The sequence below is a fragment of the Bolinopsis microptera genome, chromosome 10, assembly GCF_026151205.1.
Source record: "Bolinopsis microptera isolate Bmic1 chromosome 10, MBARI_Bmic_1.0, whole genome shotgun sequence".
Lineage (NCBI taxonomy): Eukaryota > Metazoa > Ctenophora > Tentaculata > Lobata > Bolinopsidae > Bolinopsis > Bolinopsis microptera.
The window spans coordinates 16,609,053-16,627,685 of record NC_087081.1 but is presented as its reverse complement, the minus strand read 5'-3'; the positions used below and the strand labels follow the sequence as shown (position 1 = coordinate 16,627,685).

The following is an 18,633-nucleotide window of genomic DNA, read 5'->3' as shown; positions in this document are numbered from 1 at the left end:
TAGCCTAAAGTAAAGAAGCTAAAATGAATATAGCAATAGCTATAATAGTGGCAATGGTGGCACGAGTTTCAACAGGTTCAGGTTTCACTCCAGTTCCTAATCATGGGTACCAGATCAAGATGCTGGATGGGCCTGCCTCTGGTTACTCCCTGACTGCAAATGATAAAAGAAATGTTCACTCCCGCTGGGTACATACCGATCTCAATGATCAGAGTGCTCGTTGGGGGATCATTCTTAAACAACACAACGGTCAAGACTGCTACAACATCAAGTCTAAATCTGGTATTTTAAAATATCAAATTCCATTGTTAATGATATATTTGAACAAATATCCGATGGCAGCTAAAACTTCAAATCATACTAAAAGGAAACAGCAGTTTTGGTGAAATGATATATTAAAGTATTAACAGTTCCCTTTTAAGGTCCTGGTAGTGGCAAGATGCTGGTTGTGCACAGCGACAAACAATCTAATGGAGACGCAAGAGCTATGGTCCACAGAGCCGCCCCCAACGTTGATCTTTCATTCTTATCTTCTTATCTTGTGAGGAAAGACGAATGTTGGAGTATAGAGACTGTGAGTGTGGTAGGAGGGGTCGGGTACAGGTTTAAGAAGTCTCAGGGTCGCTCGAGAGACACGTACTTGGTCTCCCGAATTCAGAGGCAAAATGGGTCCTACTGGGTGGACGTGACGTCAGATATGTCTGCTCCGATCTTGTGGCAGATTGATGGTTCGGCTTCTAGTTCTACTTCCAGTGGTAAGTTTTGGTTGAAAGCTGATATTCTGTTCCTGCTGATGATTATTGCTAAAGGGCGTGAGGACCACATCTATACAGTATAATTTGTATATCTGCTGCTATTTAGAAATTGTGACACATCTATCTTTTTTGTTTATTAATCTATGGCTACAGCTTTGTTAACCAACAACCGTGTGTTTTAGCTCCTCCTAAACTCCTAAATGAGTTGTTAACATGCTCGTAAGACAGTAGGTTAAGACAGTGATCGCTCTTAGCTGACGTACTTTAAACTCCAACTGTGGACTAATAAAACGGTAACTTGAAAGTTGATAGAGCAAAAAATCGTTCATATTGATATGCCTTGACAAGAAATACCGAAAACTTATCTTTTAACCAGGTGATCCTCAAATAGATTTACTGAGTATAGTTTTCAAAGCTGTCATTAATTTGTCGCTAAAGGGCGGAAATTTAAGTTTGGTTTTGTTTCTTTTCATCAACTTAAATTTGAACTAATTCTGTGTCCACCCAAACATGAGTTCATAAGTAAACAGAACAGTTATCAACTCTCTAAATAAGAAACTAGTGCGATTAGTTAACGACTTCATAAAAATGGTAATTATTATAATATAATGTCACAAGCATATGTCCGAGCCCATATTTCTACTCTGGCAAGATTCTTTTGAAACTGGAGTAATCCCTCCTAGCATGAAAACGCAGTTTATTACCCCTGTCTACAAGAAGGGTGACTGCATAGAGGCTGCCAACTACCGCCCTGTTTCTATAACATCGCATATCATCAAGATCTTCGAAAGAGTGATACGAAACAACCTTGTCGAACATATGGAAGCAAATAGCTTTCTTTCACCGCATCAACATGGATTTCGCAAAAAGAGGAGCTGCCTAACTCAACTCTTAGACCATGTAGATACCATATTGAAAAGCCTGAACAGTGGCGAAGAAGTAGATGTCATATACCTCGATTACGCCAAAGCGTTCGATAAGGTAGATCACAACATATTACTTGCAAAAGCAAAACGTTACGGAATTCATGGAAACATGCTCCAGTGGTTAAGTGAATTCCTAACAATCCGTCTCCAGACAGTGGTCGTTGAAGGAACTAAGTCATCCTTCCAGCTGGTGATAAGTGGAGTGCCACAAGGTACAGTGTTGGGACCGATTCTGTTCATTCTCTACATCGATGACCAATTGGACGCACTGCTTACCTCTCTTGGAAAGATATTTGCTGATGACACTAAACTCATCGGTAAAATATTGGACTTGGCCACCAAAGCATCGCTACAAGAAGACCTCTTCAATGTCATTGCCTGGGCTCGAAGAAACAATATGCAGCTCAATGAAGCCAAATTTGAGATCCTCAACGATACGCTCAATAATTCTCTTCTGCTACGAAATCTGCCATTTACAAATGATCTGCTTAGTTACACTCTTACAACAGGTCAAATAATTGAGCCAGCAGAAACTGTCAGGGACTTGGGGGTGATTTTATCAAACGACTGCTCTTGGACTCCCCACATACAGAAAATGATCCAATCAGCAAGCACTATGTCATCCTGGGTTCTTAGCGTCTTCAAAGATAGATCACAATTTCTCATGCTTACCCTCTTCAAAACCATGGTGCGGAGTAAGCTAGAATATTGCTGCCCTGTCTGGAATCCAGCCAAAACCATGGACATAGAGGCTATAGAAAACGTTCAACGATAATTTACCCGACGCATTAACGGATGCAGTGGTTTAGACTACTGGGAACGTCTCACGAAACTCAATATCATATCATTGCAGAGACGTCGAGAAAGGTACATCTTGATCCACACATGGAAAATTCTCAATGGCCTGGGCCCAAATGATATTGGCATGCTGTTCAAAAACAACCCCCGACATGGAATAAAAGCTACTGTACCAGCACTGAACAACAAATCACAGCGTTCTGTGGCAACTCACTATGAAAGCTCGTTTGGAGTGAAAGCGGCACAGCTGTGGAATCTTCTCCCCAAAGAAATTAATTCCATTTCTACTTTGGACCTGTTAAAATCGTCACTGGCTAAATTCCTTAAAGAATTCCCTGACACACCTCCGACTAAAGGATACACCGCTACTAACAACAACTCACTCTTGGGATGGTACTTACAAAAAGACCCCTGTGGAGTGATAGGAGGACGTACTTGATACTGTTGTCCTGAAGCGACCCCAGCCAAACCTACTCAAAGTACTCAAAGTAAAGTAAGTATATTGTACGAGATGTTTGGATGAAGAAGGTGCCACATTACCATCCATAATTATCCACCCAAGTAGTGACGAACCAATTTAGAACTGTTTCAGACATTCCAACTCATATCAGACCATCATGTCCTTAGGACGGTTAATCACCTTTCAGACATTTTTTTATGAATTAGTAGGCCTTTCAATTCATGAGGAGCCTACGGTAGCAAATTTATCCTATAATTATCATCATTAGTATTTATTAACTTCCCTTAAGAACGAAAAATTTAGTCTACCATAAATTAAGTCAAACTTTTGACTAAAATCGTTCTACCTTACTCGGGAACATTATAGCGGGTTAATTTATGACTGGGAAAATTTAAAAAAAAAAAAAAAAAAATGCAACCTACTAAAACCATGGTTTTAGTAGGTTGCATTTTTTTTTTTTGCAATGGGGCCCTCCCCGGGGTCATTACTCTCGCATTTGCGAGAGTCGTCCCCAAGGTGTGAAAGTAGGTCAAGAATTGTTCCCACCAAGCTCTAGCATCGCTATTTGTTGACCATCTGCCTTCACTGAAGGTATGTTTTTAGAGAGTGGAGGCCGACCGTCAGCTTGGGATGCAGGGCCAAGTGGTAAACAACGTCAAGGCCCCCTTCCACATGGGCCATGTTGGTTTTGGCAGATACTGTGATAATAAGATATGAAGTGAATGAGTGAAATGAAGTGAGTGTAAAGGGTGTAAAAGAGGAAGAGCTTGTAAGGTAGTTTAGGAATGGAAGGAAGCAGGGCATGTACTACAAAAAACAGCTAGTATTACTGTAAGATAGTAACACTAACCATTGATAATTAAATAACAAAGACAGCAATATAAATGGGGTGGACAATTTGCCCTAATCTGCCATGATCGACACAATAGAACGTTTGTGACCTATTTTGTCTCCTGTAAGTGAAAGTTTAAGAAGTTTAATATACCCCTGCCAGATCGGCATGTCCCCTGCCTGAAATCTTTTGCTAATGTACCATTTGGCAACAATATTAAAATAATTTATAATTTGTGAAGTGTGATTACAAACTATAAAATTAATTTTATTGGGGTCTTTGTAATTTCTATCGATTTTCCTTTTGATAAAATCTTCAAGTATTGTGATGAAGCTATTTGTGTGGATACAATGGAGATAGATTATATGAGGAATTGTTTCTACGTATGTGTTACACAGGCTACACATGGGAGTATCTGTAACAATTTTCATTTTGTGTCTCATGTATCTACACGTCGTGATCCTCATTAGAAGTTTGTACTGAAATTGACTGGGAAAATTAATGACCGGGAAAATATGGCGGAATTTTCCAAAACCCACCAATTTTTCCCAGTCATAATATTCCCGAGTAAGGTAAACCAAATTTCATGAGATTAAATTTTTCGGCGACTAATTTTAAAGGAGACCAAAATTTCAGTAGACCATATTATATGACATGAATATTGAATATTATTAAGCTTACATTGCTTATAATTAATATAATGATATGAGGGACAGTCTTAACTTCAAAAGTTTGAGAGCTGGAAGATTGAACAACTGGTTCAATAATGAAACTTCTAGATAATTAAACAATGTAGTTGAGATTTGAATCTAAAGGATTGTGACATTCAGGGTAAATGAACGAGCGAGGACTATTGTTATGCAGCTGTAATTACGTACCTACTCAAAAACGGCTGAATCCCCGCCTAGAAAGAAAACTCATCTCACAGTTTTCTTAGTTATAAATTACTTCGACTTGGCGATTAAAATTTGTTTACTCCTATCAACTTAATCCTCTCGAGCAATTAAACATTTTTGCGCATTTGTAGTTTTGCTAACACTTTCAGTGTTTTTTTACCTCCCTTAATCAGTTGCGTAACGTTGCCTGTTGGCGCCTCCCCCCCCCCCCCCTCCCCCCCCCCCCCGCCCCCGCCGAAAATGGAAGAGTAATCCAGGTGTTTCTGACACAATAGGAGCGTTAGTGAGGTAGTGAGCTAAGTCTACAACGACCACTTCAACATCAGGTCGCTCAAGGTTCGCACTGTACGCCTTGAAACGGTCCGATGACCGAAACCAATTATTAGAACCTCTCTTTCCGGGCGAGGCATACAATGACAAGTACGAGAGTTGATCAGTTGTAATTAATATATGTACAACAGCACTCCTGGTATATATACTGAAACGTGAAGAGTATTGTTTTCAAATTCATCGAAGGACAGAGAGGATCTCAACAGCTGGTGGACACGGACGGGTACATCTACTCCAGAAAGAAGCCTAAAGATCCAGCCCTTTACTCTGCTTGGTGATGTCCGTCAGCTAAATGAATCAGCTGCGACCTCCGTCCTCCGTGCTGAATGCTGATGATATCTTCTTTACCGTTACGTTCTCTAATCTCTGAAGCTTATTTTGAAATTGAATTTCGATTTTGAACAATTCTTTCATAGTTTTTAATTTTTATCCGGTCATATACGTTTTCATTTATCATGCAGATGTGGTAGCACTAAGCATTGTCTATGTCACTATCTGCCCTAGATAGCGTCAACAAAATATTAAGCTTTAAAATCGAAATCCCATTCCAAAATAAAAGGTTTACCATTCTGCTATTATTGGAGGTTTAATCCGCTGATTTATTAAAAAGCTAGCGACAATGTTAGTGACTCTTCTGGTTATCCTCGCTCTTGGTCTAGCAAGTGCAGAAAATTATACGGGAAAATTTAAAAAGATGAACAAAAAGATAACGACTATGACAAAAAAGTTTGAAGAAAAATGTACCGTAGGAAGTATGATAAAGTTTTTAATTTCTCCCACAGGCTTTAAGTTTTACACAATGATTCAAATTTAATAATTGAAGTTAAACTGAATTATTTAGTTAGTATGAAGTAGGGAGTTGAATGATTATTTTTCTGTTGACTAAATTAAAACCGCACTTTCAGTTGATGGAGGGTGGAGTGATTACAGCGACTGGGGTGCTTGCTCAGCAGGTTGTGGAAAAGGGACACAGACCCGGTCCAAAACCTGCAATAACCCACCTCCAGCCAGCGGTGGAAAAGATTGTGGTGGTGAAGCAGTTGAATCGAAGGATTGCATGATTGCTGAATGCCCTGGTACTTAACCATAAACTATTACTAAACTCTATAAGTAGCATTTCTTAACCTTGTTGTTAAATATGGACGAGCACATCAAATGTGCAGTACTAAATATACACATAACATTTGTACTGTGTATTAGTATACCCATAATATGAGCATCAAATATTATTGATTTCTCTCGCAGGCTTTTAATTTCACATGTAGGTTTTTAATTTTGCACTATGAGTATGATTCATCTTGTTAATTGTACTGCACATTGTTTAAGAATCAGGGAGTTGAGTGATTATTTGTTTGTTGACTAAATTATAAAAACCGCACTTTCAGTTGATGGAGGGTGGAGTGATTACAGCGACTGGGGTGCTTGCTCAGCAGGTTGTGGAAAAGGGACACAGACCCGGTCCAAAACCTGCAATAACCCACCTCCAGCCAGCGGTGGAAAAGATTGTGGTGGTGAAGCAGTTGAATCGAAGGATTGCATGATTGCTGAAAGCCCTGGTACTTAACCATAAACTATTACTAAACTCTATAAGTAGCATTTCTTAACCTTGTTGTTATATATGGACGAGCACATCAAATGTGCAGTAATGTACCGTAGGAAGTATGATAAAGTTTTTAATTTCTCCCACAGGCTTTAAGTTTTACATAATGATTCAAATTTAATAATTGAAGTTAAACTGAATTATTTAGTTAGTATGAAGTAGGGAGTTGAATGATTATTTTTTGTTGACTAAATTATAAAAACCGCACTTTCAGTTGATGGAGGGTGGAGTGATTACAGCAAATGGGGTGCTTGCTCAGCAGGTTGTGGAAAAGGGACACAGACCCGGTCCAAAACCTGCAATAACCCACCTCCAGCCAGAGGTGGAAAAGATTGTGGTGGTGAAGCAGTTGAATCGAAGGAATGCATGATTGCTGAATGCCCTGGTACTAAACCATAAACTAAACTTTATAACTAATATTTGACCAAAACCCATAATCATGGGTAGAGTGGACCGCTGCCAGTGTCTCTCTTTCCCAAACAAAAGGAAATGATGTTAATTTGATTGACCGTTCTCAAATGCAAAATGATACCGAGAATGAAATCGGTCGCTCGCTTTTCCCATTCATTCACGGCTTACGAATTGTAATTGATTACATCAATCAGATGCTGTAAAAATCTCTTTGGGTTGCGTTCGGGTCGATACCTAGTATTTCGGGGCAAGGGTGGTAGTTATTACTTATTGAATTAGCTGAAGTTTATTGAATCTTTATTGCCGAGTACAGCTGCCTTTGGGTAGTTCTTCTTAATCTATTACAATTGTAAATGAATTCGACATTTCAGACATTTCGACTCTTATCACACCATCATGTCCTTAGGACGGTTTATCACCTCTCTGACATTTTTTAATGAATTGTTAGGCCTTCAATTCATGATGACTATGAGCCTACGGTAGCAAATTCATCCTATATTTATCATCATTAGTATTTATTAACATAATTATCATCATTAGTATTTATTAAATTAGATTAAGTACAAATACAATGAACTTCAATTGTTGGGTTTTAAATGGAACAATGACAAATAACCCATGACAATGATAGATTAAACAGTAATTAGAACTTTAAAAATGGAGCACCAGTAATTGAGTAATAAACAGTAAATTAAAACAGCTTCAGACTTGAAGGTGATATATCTTTGAACTCTGCGCTGCCAATGTCCATATCACGCAAAATATACTTATAGACCTTATTAGGTAATCGTGACGTCACGTTATCCATGACAGATGGCACGAGTACTGAATAGACTGTGCCTGCAGTCACGTCAGGCACGGATTTTTGGCTAAGCACGGCTTTTAAAAAGCCACGCGCGACGTGCCTGAGGAGTTGTCACGTATCCTTGGCACGCCCTATAAACACACTACGCACCTATGTTCATTACATCTGACCGCACCATGACAACAGTCATGGTGACAACAGTCATACTCATAGTATGGTCGGGCCCTTAAATTCTGAGAATAAACTATGGGCGACATTCTTACAATTCCTTTATAGTCATGAGTTAAACATACAATTAACAGGTGTCGAGTTACCAGTCGAACGTGACGTGGTAATAGAGTGGGATCTTGAGTCGACACCTTTAGAAATTAAATCTAATAGTGAGCTGGGGAGTAACGATAACGTACTGTATGTGACCTTCTACTCTGCTTGGGGAATGTTTGCAGGAGGACTCTGGCTCGACTTAGCCTCTCCACTATACTCGCTCCAATTCTGCACATCCTTCAAAAAGTTCGCTGTTAATCCCCCCTCTACTGCTGACAAGGTATGGCGTATCACTCTAACCAGAACTGCAGGTGTTAGAGTAGTGGTACACTGTAACGAGGTGGAGGTTCTCAACATACTGCTCTCTGATCAATCGTGTACTGAAACTAAGTGGAGCAAGTACTGGAACAGGCTCGTAACAAAGATAAAGTTCAGGAAGGCCGACTCAGCATCTGATTACTACAGAGCACAACCAGGTGACTAATAACAACAAGCATTGGTTTAACAAAGTAACAATAACTTTAATTTATAAATAAACCACCTTGCTGATTTTCTCGTAAGTCATAGTATGGTCGGGCCCTTAAATTCTGAGAATAAACTATTGGCGACATTCTTACAATTCCTTTATAGTCATGATAATCCTGGACCAGGCAAAAGTCCCGCTCGACGCTCACATTGGGACGTCCGCTCGGTTTCTCGATGTAATCCGACTTATATGGTCCTAAATAACACTAATTACTTGGGTACACTTTTTCACCAGTGGGGAATTTCTCGGAATCACGCCCTTTTTGACCGCACCCATATCGCGACCCCAACTATAAATTATCTCGGCTTCTGATTGTGATACAGACCAAGATGCATGTTTATTTTAGTGCTATGAAGATACTTAAGGCCTAACGCCCTAAGAGACTTAGTTTTTTTTTAAATCGCCAAAAATCCGATTTTACTATATTAGCAGTCTCGCAAGTAACAATTATCACACTTATTTCAAGATATCTCAGCTTCTGATTGGAGCTAAGCGCTCATCTTGGGCATTAAAATGGTCAGAATCATCATATTGAGTAGGGTAGAGCATGGTTTTAAAATCTTGAGACTTCAGATTGTTGAGTTATTAGGTCAGATCCCATTTTTATGCTCTCGCGAGTAGCGATTGATGCACTCATTTCAAAATATCTCAGCTTCTGATCGGAGCTAAGCGTTCATCTTGGGCATTGAAATGGTCAGAATCATCACATTGAGAATGAGTGGGGTAGAGCATAGTTTTAAAGTCTTGCGACTTCAGGTTGTTGAGTTATTAGGTCAGATCCCATTTTTACGCTCTCGCGAGTAGCGATTGATGCACTCATATCAAGATATCTCAGCTTCTGATTGGAGCTAAGTGTAAGGGCCGCCTTTTAAGCCTTGGGCTATATGTTAGAGGAATACTAGGTAACGTGATAATCATTGATTGGGATGTCTAGTTTGCTTGAAAGCATTATCTTAGGACTCATTTAGACATTTATGAAACAAAGAAAGGGTACATAACCTGAGGTGAAGGTGAGTCCAAGAGGAGGGAGAGGTCCAGATTGGATCCTGATTAATCAGCACCAAGACGAATAAAGGGCAGACCGATACAAGGCACGAGCTTGCAGCGGATAGAATTTATATTATGGCTCCAGGTCCTCATGCCAAGAGGACCGCCAATAAACCAATAGGGTTCCTGGTTAGCACATGATTTATATGGCCTATCTTAAGCTCGTGCAGTTAGCTGGGTCACGGAGTTCAATGTCCTGCCAGGGCTATAGTCTTAATGCAAACATAGTAAAGCCGTCCGTATGGCTTAGGAAGTGCTGTATATTTACTAGTTGCTCATAGCGAGTATTGATTTGGCCTTAATTTCAAGTTGACTTTTTGGGTACTAGTAAAAAGCTTGGATAAAGGTGACACTAACGTCAAATGGCAAGGATTCAAATAGTTATATAAACATCGACAAACAAAATAAATAATAATAAAGTTGATCACCCGATAGAAGGTAAAACTAAAACGGTAGTGACGATGCATTATAACATGCTTGTGATTAAGGATGGAGATGGTGAGGCTTAGACTTTTGGGGTTTATTACCTAGCAATTGGAAGATCTAGGTAGATAAACCATAAAATGGATAAGGGGATGACTTTTAAAAGTTATAAGTTATGGTTCCAGCTTAGGACGCTGAGTTACCATAACTGTGACGGGGCAACGTCCGGAAGGAATTGTGAGGTGGATAAAATCACTAAACAAGTAATAATTTACAACATACTGGTGAGTAAAGGATGAGGATGATGAGGCTTAGACTTTTGGGGTTTATTACCTAGCAATTGGAAGATCTAGGTAGATAAACCATAAAATGGATAAGGGGATGATTTTTAAAAGGTATAAGTTATGGTTCCAGCTTAGGACGCTGAGTTACCATAACTGTGACGGGGAAACGTCCAAAGGAATTGTGAGGTGGATAAAATCACTAAACAAGTAATAATTTACAACATACTGGTGAGTAAAGGATGAGGATGATGAGGCTTAGACTTTTGGGGTTTATTACCTAGCAATTGGAAGATCTAGGTAGATAAACCATAAAATGGATAAGGGGATGATTTTTAAAAGTTATAAGTTATGGTTCCAGCTTAGGACGCTGAGTTACCATAACTGTGACGGGGAAACGTTCAAATCGTGATGAGAAGGTGAATAAAATCCTCCGAACTAAAACTGTCCGTCGGCTACTGAGTCAAAACTCTCTAACTCCGGGGAGCACAGGAATTTTGGATTCTAGACTTCACAGGCCTTATAATTTGTGTTGAAATCTTTTAGCAGATTTGTGCCTGGAAGTGGCAACAGTGGCTTGCCCTGTTCCCAGGAAATTTGTTTGTCAAAACTTTTCAAATCGAAATTTCTGTCAACGTGTTTCTGGGACCAGTTCTAGGAGGGCTGTTAGCGTGATCTGATTGGCTAAGGTAAATTAGCATCAGGCTCAAGTCGGCTTTCTTAATACTGCTGGTAATTGGGGTTTGCACTGGGGATGTTTTAATGAGCTTCGTGGCGCTCCGCTGGACTGGTGCAATGTGCAACATTACAATTCACCGTGCGGGGTTGCCGAAACATCCATTACCAAAGAGGAAGCCGACTAGAAGCAGGGCTGAAAAATAACTGTAAGTTCTGTCTGGATTATTGTGGCTCATACTGGAAAGTTCCATGATTTAATATGGACTTTAACTTGGCATAGCTCCGGGCCTGGGATACTTACACTAAGCGTTCATCTTGGGCATTGAAATGGTCAAAATCATCACATTGAGTGGGGTAGAGCATAGTTTTAAAGTCTTGCGACTTCAGGTTGGTGAGTTATTAGGTCAGATCCCATTTTTACGCTCTCGCGAGTAGCGATTGATGAACTTATTTCAAGATATCTCAACTTCTGATTGGAGCTAAGCGTTCATCTTGGGCATTAAAATGGTCAGAATCATCACATTAAGTGGGGTAGAGCGTGGTTTCAAAGTCTTCAGACTTCAGGTTGTTGAATTATTCGGTTAAAACATATTTTTACACTCTCGCGAGTAGCGATTGACACACTTATTACAAGATATCTTAGCTTCTGATTGAAGCTAAGCGCTTATCATGGGCATTAAAATGGTCAGAATGATCAAATTAAGTGGGGTAATGCATGTTCCTAGGGCTAGAGGTTTTAGTAAACATTTATTGATATTTCTTGGCAATCGCTACTCAATCGCTATTCGCGAGAGCATAAAAATGGGATCTGACCTAATAACTCAACAACCTGAAGTCTCAAGACTTTAAAACCATGCTCTACCCTACTCAATATGATGATTCTGACCATTTTAATGCCCAAGATGAGCGCTTAGCTCCAATCAGAAGCTGAGATATCTTGAAATAAGTGTGATAATTGTTACTTGCGAGACTGCTAATATAGTAAAATCGGATTTTTGGCGATTTAAAAAAAACTAAGTCTCTTAGGCCTTAAGTATCTTCATAGCACTAAAATAAACATGCATCTTGGTCTGTATCACAATCAGAAGCCGAGATAATTTATAGTTGGGGTCGCGATATGGGTGCGGTCAAAAAGGGCGTGATTCCGAGAAATTCCCCACTGGTGAAAAAGTGTACCCGAGTAATTAGTGTTATTTAGGACCATATAAGTCGGATTACTGATTACATCGAGAAACCGAGCGGACGTCCCAATGTGAGCGGGACATTTGCCTGGTCCAGGATTATGACCCTTGTTGGAAGTTATCATCTCAGCAATGTCTTGTCCTCAGATATATATTCCTATAACAATAATTTCGTTTAAAGCAGACATACAGTGAGATGAAGTATTTTGTTTAACGGCTAGGGTTAGGGTTGGAGTCAGATTAGAGGGATAAGCTGATAAGGTTTTGATTAGTCACCAAGAAACACCTAGAGAACGTGTTAAAGTAAGTCACATGATTGTCGAGTGAATAAGAGTTTAAAGTTATAAATTATCATCCCTTCTTAATAATAAGTAATATTATTAAGAAGGGATACACTAGAACAAGAAAGACACTTACTTTCCAGACATAAACCCCTCAAATTATTTGTTATATAGTAGTGTTGAAAGTATTAAAATATCCCAATATAAATAAAAAGATGCTTTACATTTTGAACCGTTATAAACATTAAAACAATCAAGAAATTATAAAGTTATAATCGACAGCCAATCAGCGGTCTATGACTATGTCATAAGCTGAAATAATTTTGATGAGTACAATTCAAAAAAAGTCCCTTAGCAGAAGGCTAACCTTCGATCTCAATAGTTAAATAAGTTTATCGAGTGACTCAGGTTGAGCAAAACAGCAGTTATTAACTAGATATTGGTTTTATGACTACAATGAACAGCCACAGTTATTTGTAAAAACTGTTTATCTAACTGAGTGGTCTAGTTAGTCACAAAATCAAGCCATTAATCATAATGTTATCTTTCTAAGAGACAACTTTGTTATGCATATGCATTGAGGCACTGAGGCACTTGAGGCACCAAATCGCTAAAGCAGCGCATTTTGCCCCATTTTCATCACTATATCAACTCCGATATAGTGATAACCCACCTCCAGCCAGCGGTGGAAAAGATTGTGGTGGTGAAGCAGTTGAATCGAAGGAATGCATGAACAAAGCTGAACGTACTGGTACTAAACCATAAACTAAACTTTATAACTTATAAGTGGCATTTCTTAAATTTGTTGTTGAAAATTAAATATGCACAAAATATTCGCACTGAATATACGCACTATGTGCACCAAATATACAAGCACTAATTTGAATGGCCACTATATAGTCAATTAACTTGTATCCCAGCAATCTTTGTCATACGTTGTATGACCCGCCGCGCACGAGTGCGCGGCTCCCCCTGTATCGTCAGGACGATAAAGGGATTTCTCGTGCGGCTCGCAAATTACTTGACACCCACCATAGTGAAACGACCGTGGAGGTCGAAACGTGATAGTGATACAAAGCAATCTGTGGGTGGGGTGGAGGTTACCAGTGCGACAAGAAAACTGCCTGTTCATGGTCTTGTAGCGGTGGAAAATGCTGGAGAGGATGCAACGGTTAGTTTGATGATATTTAATTTGAGATATTTTAATTTCAATCTCTTGTACCCTTTACAAATTATATTTCTAGTTCACCTGTAATGCATCTCACTACTGTAATTGTATAAGTTCCCAGGAAACCCTACCGGCTGGGGTATATCTCCAAAAGTAAAATAAAGAGAACCTTCCGGTTTTCAACAAAATGTCCGTCTCGTAAATTTAAAGTTGGCTCCCCAGGAGCCAAATTTGGGACAACTTAGATTCTGAATTAAACCAAAAAGTTTGATTTTGGGCTAAATAAAATGTCGTTGTCATGACTACTAGGCTCAATGCAGCGTGCGAAAGGTAAACTTGACGTGACGCGCGACGTCAAACGTGCTGTTGAAAATCTATCACCTCTAGCGAGCCCAGCAGGCGGTAAGGTTTTCTGGGTTCGCTGTTTGCGGTGTTATAAGTTACCGAATCTCATAACTTCATAACATTAAGTATAATATCTAACAGTATTCCCCCTCAGGAGCCTCGTGTCCTCACCCGGACGCAGGATTCTGCTCAGACTGCATGACGTGGTGTTGGATCAGTGCCAGTGGTTCTGTTGCCGATACCGCCACATGCAGCACTGATGACGACTGGTGAAGCGTTCCTTTGCATGTACAAGGATATGCTAGATTTATAGTAGGTTGTAATTAATCGACCAACTTGTAGCTGTTACCATGTTATCAAACACATGAAGAACACCGAATACTTTATTGAAATTTTGAGGTCTTATTACTTTATTAAAATTGATAGTGAGATTTTTTAGCATGTAAAATGACTGCATAGTGCATATACTGATGAAACTAAAATATGTCGTTTTAATTTTTAACCCTGAAAATAAACGATATTACGTACGAGAAATATTTATATAGTGCAAAATTTGCATACAATTGTCCGACAAAACTTGTTGCTTCAATTCCGAAATGCTTTCGAGCGAGTTGTCAGACCCGGGACAAAAGGATTTCGCGGCGATTTTGGCCAAATAAAATTTTGGCGATAAAATTTGTCGCAAATAATGGGAAAAATCAAGATTCCGTACATGCCGCGATTTCCTTTTGTCCCTGTGTCAGACTCATCTTTGCTTTATCTAGGTATCTAAAGTAAACGAGCAGATCGAACCTCTTTTGAATCTAAAAATAAGTGGTGACAAATGGCAATGTAGATCAAATTCTAGCATTAAGGGGCGGGGGGGTGGGGTTCAAACTGATTTTTTTTGTGAAACTTGGTTTCGATATAGCAGTTGACCAACAAACTAGACTAGGACAATAGGACCGGTGGCCGAACTTTTGGGGGGAGGGGGGGGGGACCCTAACCCTCTAATCTGATCCCAACCCTAACCCTAACCCAATCCTTAAGTTTAACAAAAACATATGCTGAAACCCTAACCCTAACGATAACTTAGGCTAACTTCCTTGGCCTTATACGGTCATATCACGTGATCGATACAGTATTTCGCCAATATCTCGTCAGGAGAGCATTTTAACCATATAAAAAATATAATTTTAACCATATATAAAAGGGGGCCCTTTTAGAACAATTTCGAAGATCGACTGTAAAGTGATTTAGCACGCTCGCTTGTGGCGCGATGCACTACTGGGCCGCGCTTCGGTATATCAGCCCAGTACTAGTAGTGCATCGCGCTTCAACGAAGGATTGAAATCATGAATCAACGATCGAGGATTGACCATAGTCATTATTCGTTAAGAGTAAAAATATTGTTAAAAACTGCGGCTCTTCGTCAGATAAAATGAAAATAATATGACTATGAGCAACTGAATACGGAATTGAAGCAAGCATTGTTTTTAATATCAAATTTAAATGATCGTATCACAATTTCTTTAAGGCTTGAATGAATAGAGTCACGTTGCAGTGTCATATACTACAGTGAAAATATCTGCGTATGCTGATACAGGTGGATCTTGTTGTAATTCAACATGTTCATTATTATTCGCATCCTTATCCTGAGCCCCAGGTTCCGCTTCATAGTTATTATCCTGGGCAGTTTCCTCATTCAAATCACTCCCAACTTTAGTGGCTCTTAAATGAAAAGGAAAGTGTTTGTTGCTGTGAGCAGGTCTGAAGATGAAGAGAAGGTAGCTGTAGCTGAGAATCCAGACCATCTGCTGAGCTATTGTCACCGTCTTCATCCTCTCCCAATCCTCCAAATACTTGTTAGCTATCAGAATAAGGAGCGGGATTGCTAACAGCCACACACTGTAAAAATAACCTAACGCAATATAGAACGGTATCTTCCTCCGAAACGTGGCGCCCGTGTAAACACAGTTACAAATAAAGTAGACCCAGGCAGGAAAGTAGATAGCGGTGAGGAATATGCCCGGAGGAGACTGGTAGGTGTAGAGCACAGCAGCTGGGTCGAACACATTCCACTCCCATATCAACGAGGCGAACATGAACAGAGAGAACATTCCAGTAAAGGATACAAGTGCCCCGAAACCGCAAACTGTCAGAGCAGACATGACGATAGTATAACCACTAGCGAATGAGAGCAGCAGACCCAGGAATATACAGGTGGATAGAACTTCAAATACTTGACCAAACCGATAGATAGTGGTGGGGGCGTGACCTCTCACTCCGTAAATGCTATGGTAAAATACTGTTAAGACACACCGACATAAGTAAAGGAAGACCGAGCATTGGAAGAGCTTGAAAGTTCCGTGATATAGTCGTCTTTTAACGAGAAGATTAGCGTACAGGGAGGTAATCACAAAGATGAAGATCATTAGAACCGTCACCACGAAGTTGGTTTCTGTAATGCCAATCTCGTCGGCAGAGAAGTGTTTATCGGTAAAGTGATCACCGTTTGTAAAAGTCAGGGTGTAGTTTACTGCTCGGATGTCAATCCGGGACTCTGGCCGACAGCTAGAGATGGCAACGTACCACCATCTAGCCCTCATTCCCTCGAGAAACCTGCTTCCATCACACCTGAAAAAGTTGTCGTCAAAAACTCCTCCTTTTTATGATTAATTCCGCTTTATTTCCACAATGAACACAGTTAGAGGAGGAGGTTTTGTGGTACTCACTTGCAAATCTTTCTTTCCACAATGAACACAGTTAGAGGAGGAGGTTTTGTGGTACTCACTTGCAAATCTTCTCCGTTTTCTGGTAAGAACAGGCTCCCAACATGGGTACGAGTTGTATTCTCCCTCTGGCTTTTCCCACTCTCTGTTCACAACTCAGGTTGGACTTGTACACACTGGCCCACTGCTCCGGGCTGTCGTAATACAAGGCGAGTGTTAGATCTGTGACACAGCTCTGTGCTTCATAATCAACCTGGGGGTCGTTAGTAATCACTGTCGAACTCGGGTAAACAAGATTTCCAGTTATTGATATAAATGTTAAACGTGATACTAACACGAGATTAAGATAAGAACTATACATACTTTGAAGCGAAACTTTCGTTTGTCTGATGTTGAACTGGCACCAACACCACCTTTGTAACAGAACCGAGAGATGAACTGCCAGTTCTGCAAATTGGACAAGGTTCCCGTGTCCACTTTTGCAGTCGTGTGGGATAGAAGAGGAAGTATGTAGATTAAAAACAGCATCCTGATTCAAATAGAGTGGGTTTTAAATCGAGATTAAAATAAAAAAACACATTTTATTTTTCAAAAAAAAATTTTTAAAATAAAATTTCCTAAGTTATTTTTTTCCCAAATTTTTTAAAACAGAATGAATTTCTCCCCTGTTTTAAAACCAAATTTTGGTATTCGGGGCTTTTAACTTTTCAGGGGCTTTTTCGGGGGCTTTTTAAAATTTTAATATTTTCCCAGGCCAAAGGGGCATTTTTTTGTTTTAATAAAATTGGGGTTTTGGGTTCATAACCAAAAACGGAACCAAAAGAAGAAAATTGAATCCTCAAAAAATTTTTCCCAAAGGGAAAAAAAAAGACTAAAGGAAACAATTGGGGTTTATTAATTGGTGTTTGAGAACCGAAAAGGGTTTTGAAAAAGCACAGAAAAAATTGGAACCAAAAGTTTTCGTTTGGGGGTTTCCGGGCCCCCTCAGCAGAGAAGTAACAATCAAGGAAGAACTGGCCCCACCCCAACCCCCCCCCCCCCCCCCCCCCCCTTTTCCCCCTTTTTAAAAATCCCAGTGTCGAAATCCCCCCCAAAGGGAAAAATTAAAACTTATGGGATAATTTTATTTAAAAACCCAAACAATTAAAAGGTAAAAATTCCTGGAAAAAAAAATAAAAACCTTAAAAAATTTCTAATGATATTTAAATATCCCCCCCCATATTTAGAAGATTTACCCCATCTCCTCACAAAAAAATTAAAAGGGGGTTTTTTTTTTAATGCAAGGGGGGGGAAAAATTTTTTCCTATTTTTTTAAGCCCTTTTTTTTCCCCTTTATTTTTTTAAAAACTCCTAACCCAAAAAGGTAAAATTTGGGAAAGGGCAAAATGGCCATCCCTTCCCTTCCTTTTTTTTTTTTGCAAACAAGAAAAAAAGGTTTTTTTCCCCAAACAAACAATGGGGGAAAAATTTTTTAAAACCTTCATCAAAGGTTTAATTTTCACTTTAAATTGAATTAAAAAACTTGTATAAGTTTTAATAATACATTTTTAAAAATTTAGAAACAAAATTTTAAAAAAAAATTTAAGGGAAACGGTAAAATTAAATTAATTTGAAAGGGCTTGTTGAAATTTTTAAATTTTTTTTTTATAAAATTTTTTTTATTTAAGTATTTTTTTTTATTTTTTAATTATAGGTTAAAATTTGGTTTTGGGGAAAAAAAAGATTTTTTAAAAAAAAAAAAAAAAAAAAAAAACAAAAAAAAATTTTAAAAAAAAATTTTTAAAAAATAATATTAAAAGTAGATATTTAGTAGGGAAATTAAAAAAAGGGGAAAAATGACCTTTTTATTTTATTATTTTAAAAACCCCCGATTCCCCTAAAATAAAAACACTTGGGTTCTAAAGAAATTTATAAA

At 39.0% G+C, this 18,633-nt stretch overlaps 2 protein-coding genes across 2 annotated transcripts in view; one reads left to right on the top strand and one right to left on the bottom strand.

Moving 5' to 3' along the window:
* The first annotated feature begins 4 nt into the window (after positions 1-4).
* LOC134821851 (uncharacterized) lies at positions 5-14,270 on the top strand. Its single transcript, XM_063832665.1, has 8 exons — positions 5-282; positions 423-755; positions 5,903-6,073; positions 6,383-6,553; positions 6,812-6,982; positions 8,116-8,553; positions 13,532-13,665; positions 14,162-14,270. Exons 1-8 carry the CDS (start codon positions 24-26, stop codon positions 14,207-14,209), a joined length of 1,725 nt encoding a protein of 574 aa, XP_063688735.1. The 5' UTR covers positions 5-23; the 3' UTR covers positions 14,210-14,270.
* Positions 14,271-15,539: 1,269 nt separating this feature from the next.
* LOC134821678 (transmembrane protein 145-like) overlaps positions 15,540-18,633 on the bottom strand; it is a 3,540-nt gene continuing 446 nt past the window's right edge. The window contains exons 2-4 of the mRNA XM_063832383.1: positions 17,082-17,247; positions 16,781-16,971; positions 15,540-16,623 (exon numbers count right to left, since the gene is read on the bottom strand). Coding sequence (XP_063688453.1) covers positions 15,540-16,623; positions 16,781-16,971; positions 17,082-17,247 — 1,441 coding nt within the window. The remainder of the gene's footprint in view (positions 16,624-16,780; positions 16,972-17,081; positions 17,248-18,633) is intronic.

Bases quoted from the DNA above. Each gene is read 5' to 3' on its own strand.
- LOC134821851 (XM_063832665.1), top strand. From the start codon at position 24: ATGAATATAGCAATAGCTATAATAGTGGCAATGGTGGCACGAGTTTCA. The intron at 756-5,902 runs GTAAGTTTTGGT...CCGCACTTTCAG, and splicing joins TTCTAGTTCTACTTCCAGTG to TTGATGGAGGGTGGAGTGAT. The intron at 6,074-6,382 runs GTACTTAACCAT...CCGCACTTTCAG, and splicing joins CATGATTGCTGAATGCCCTG to TTGATGGAGGGTGGAGTGAT.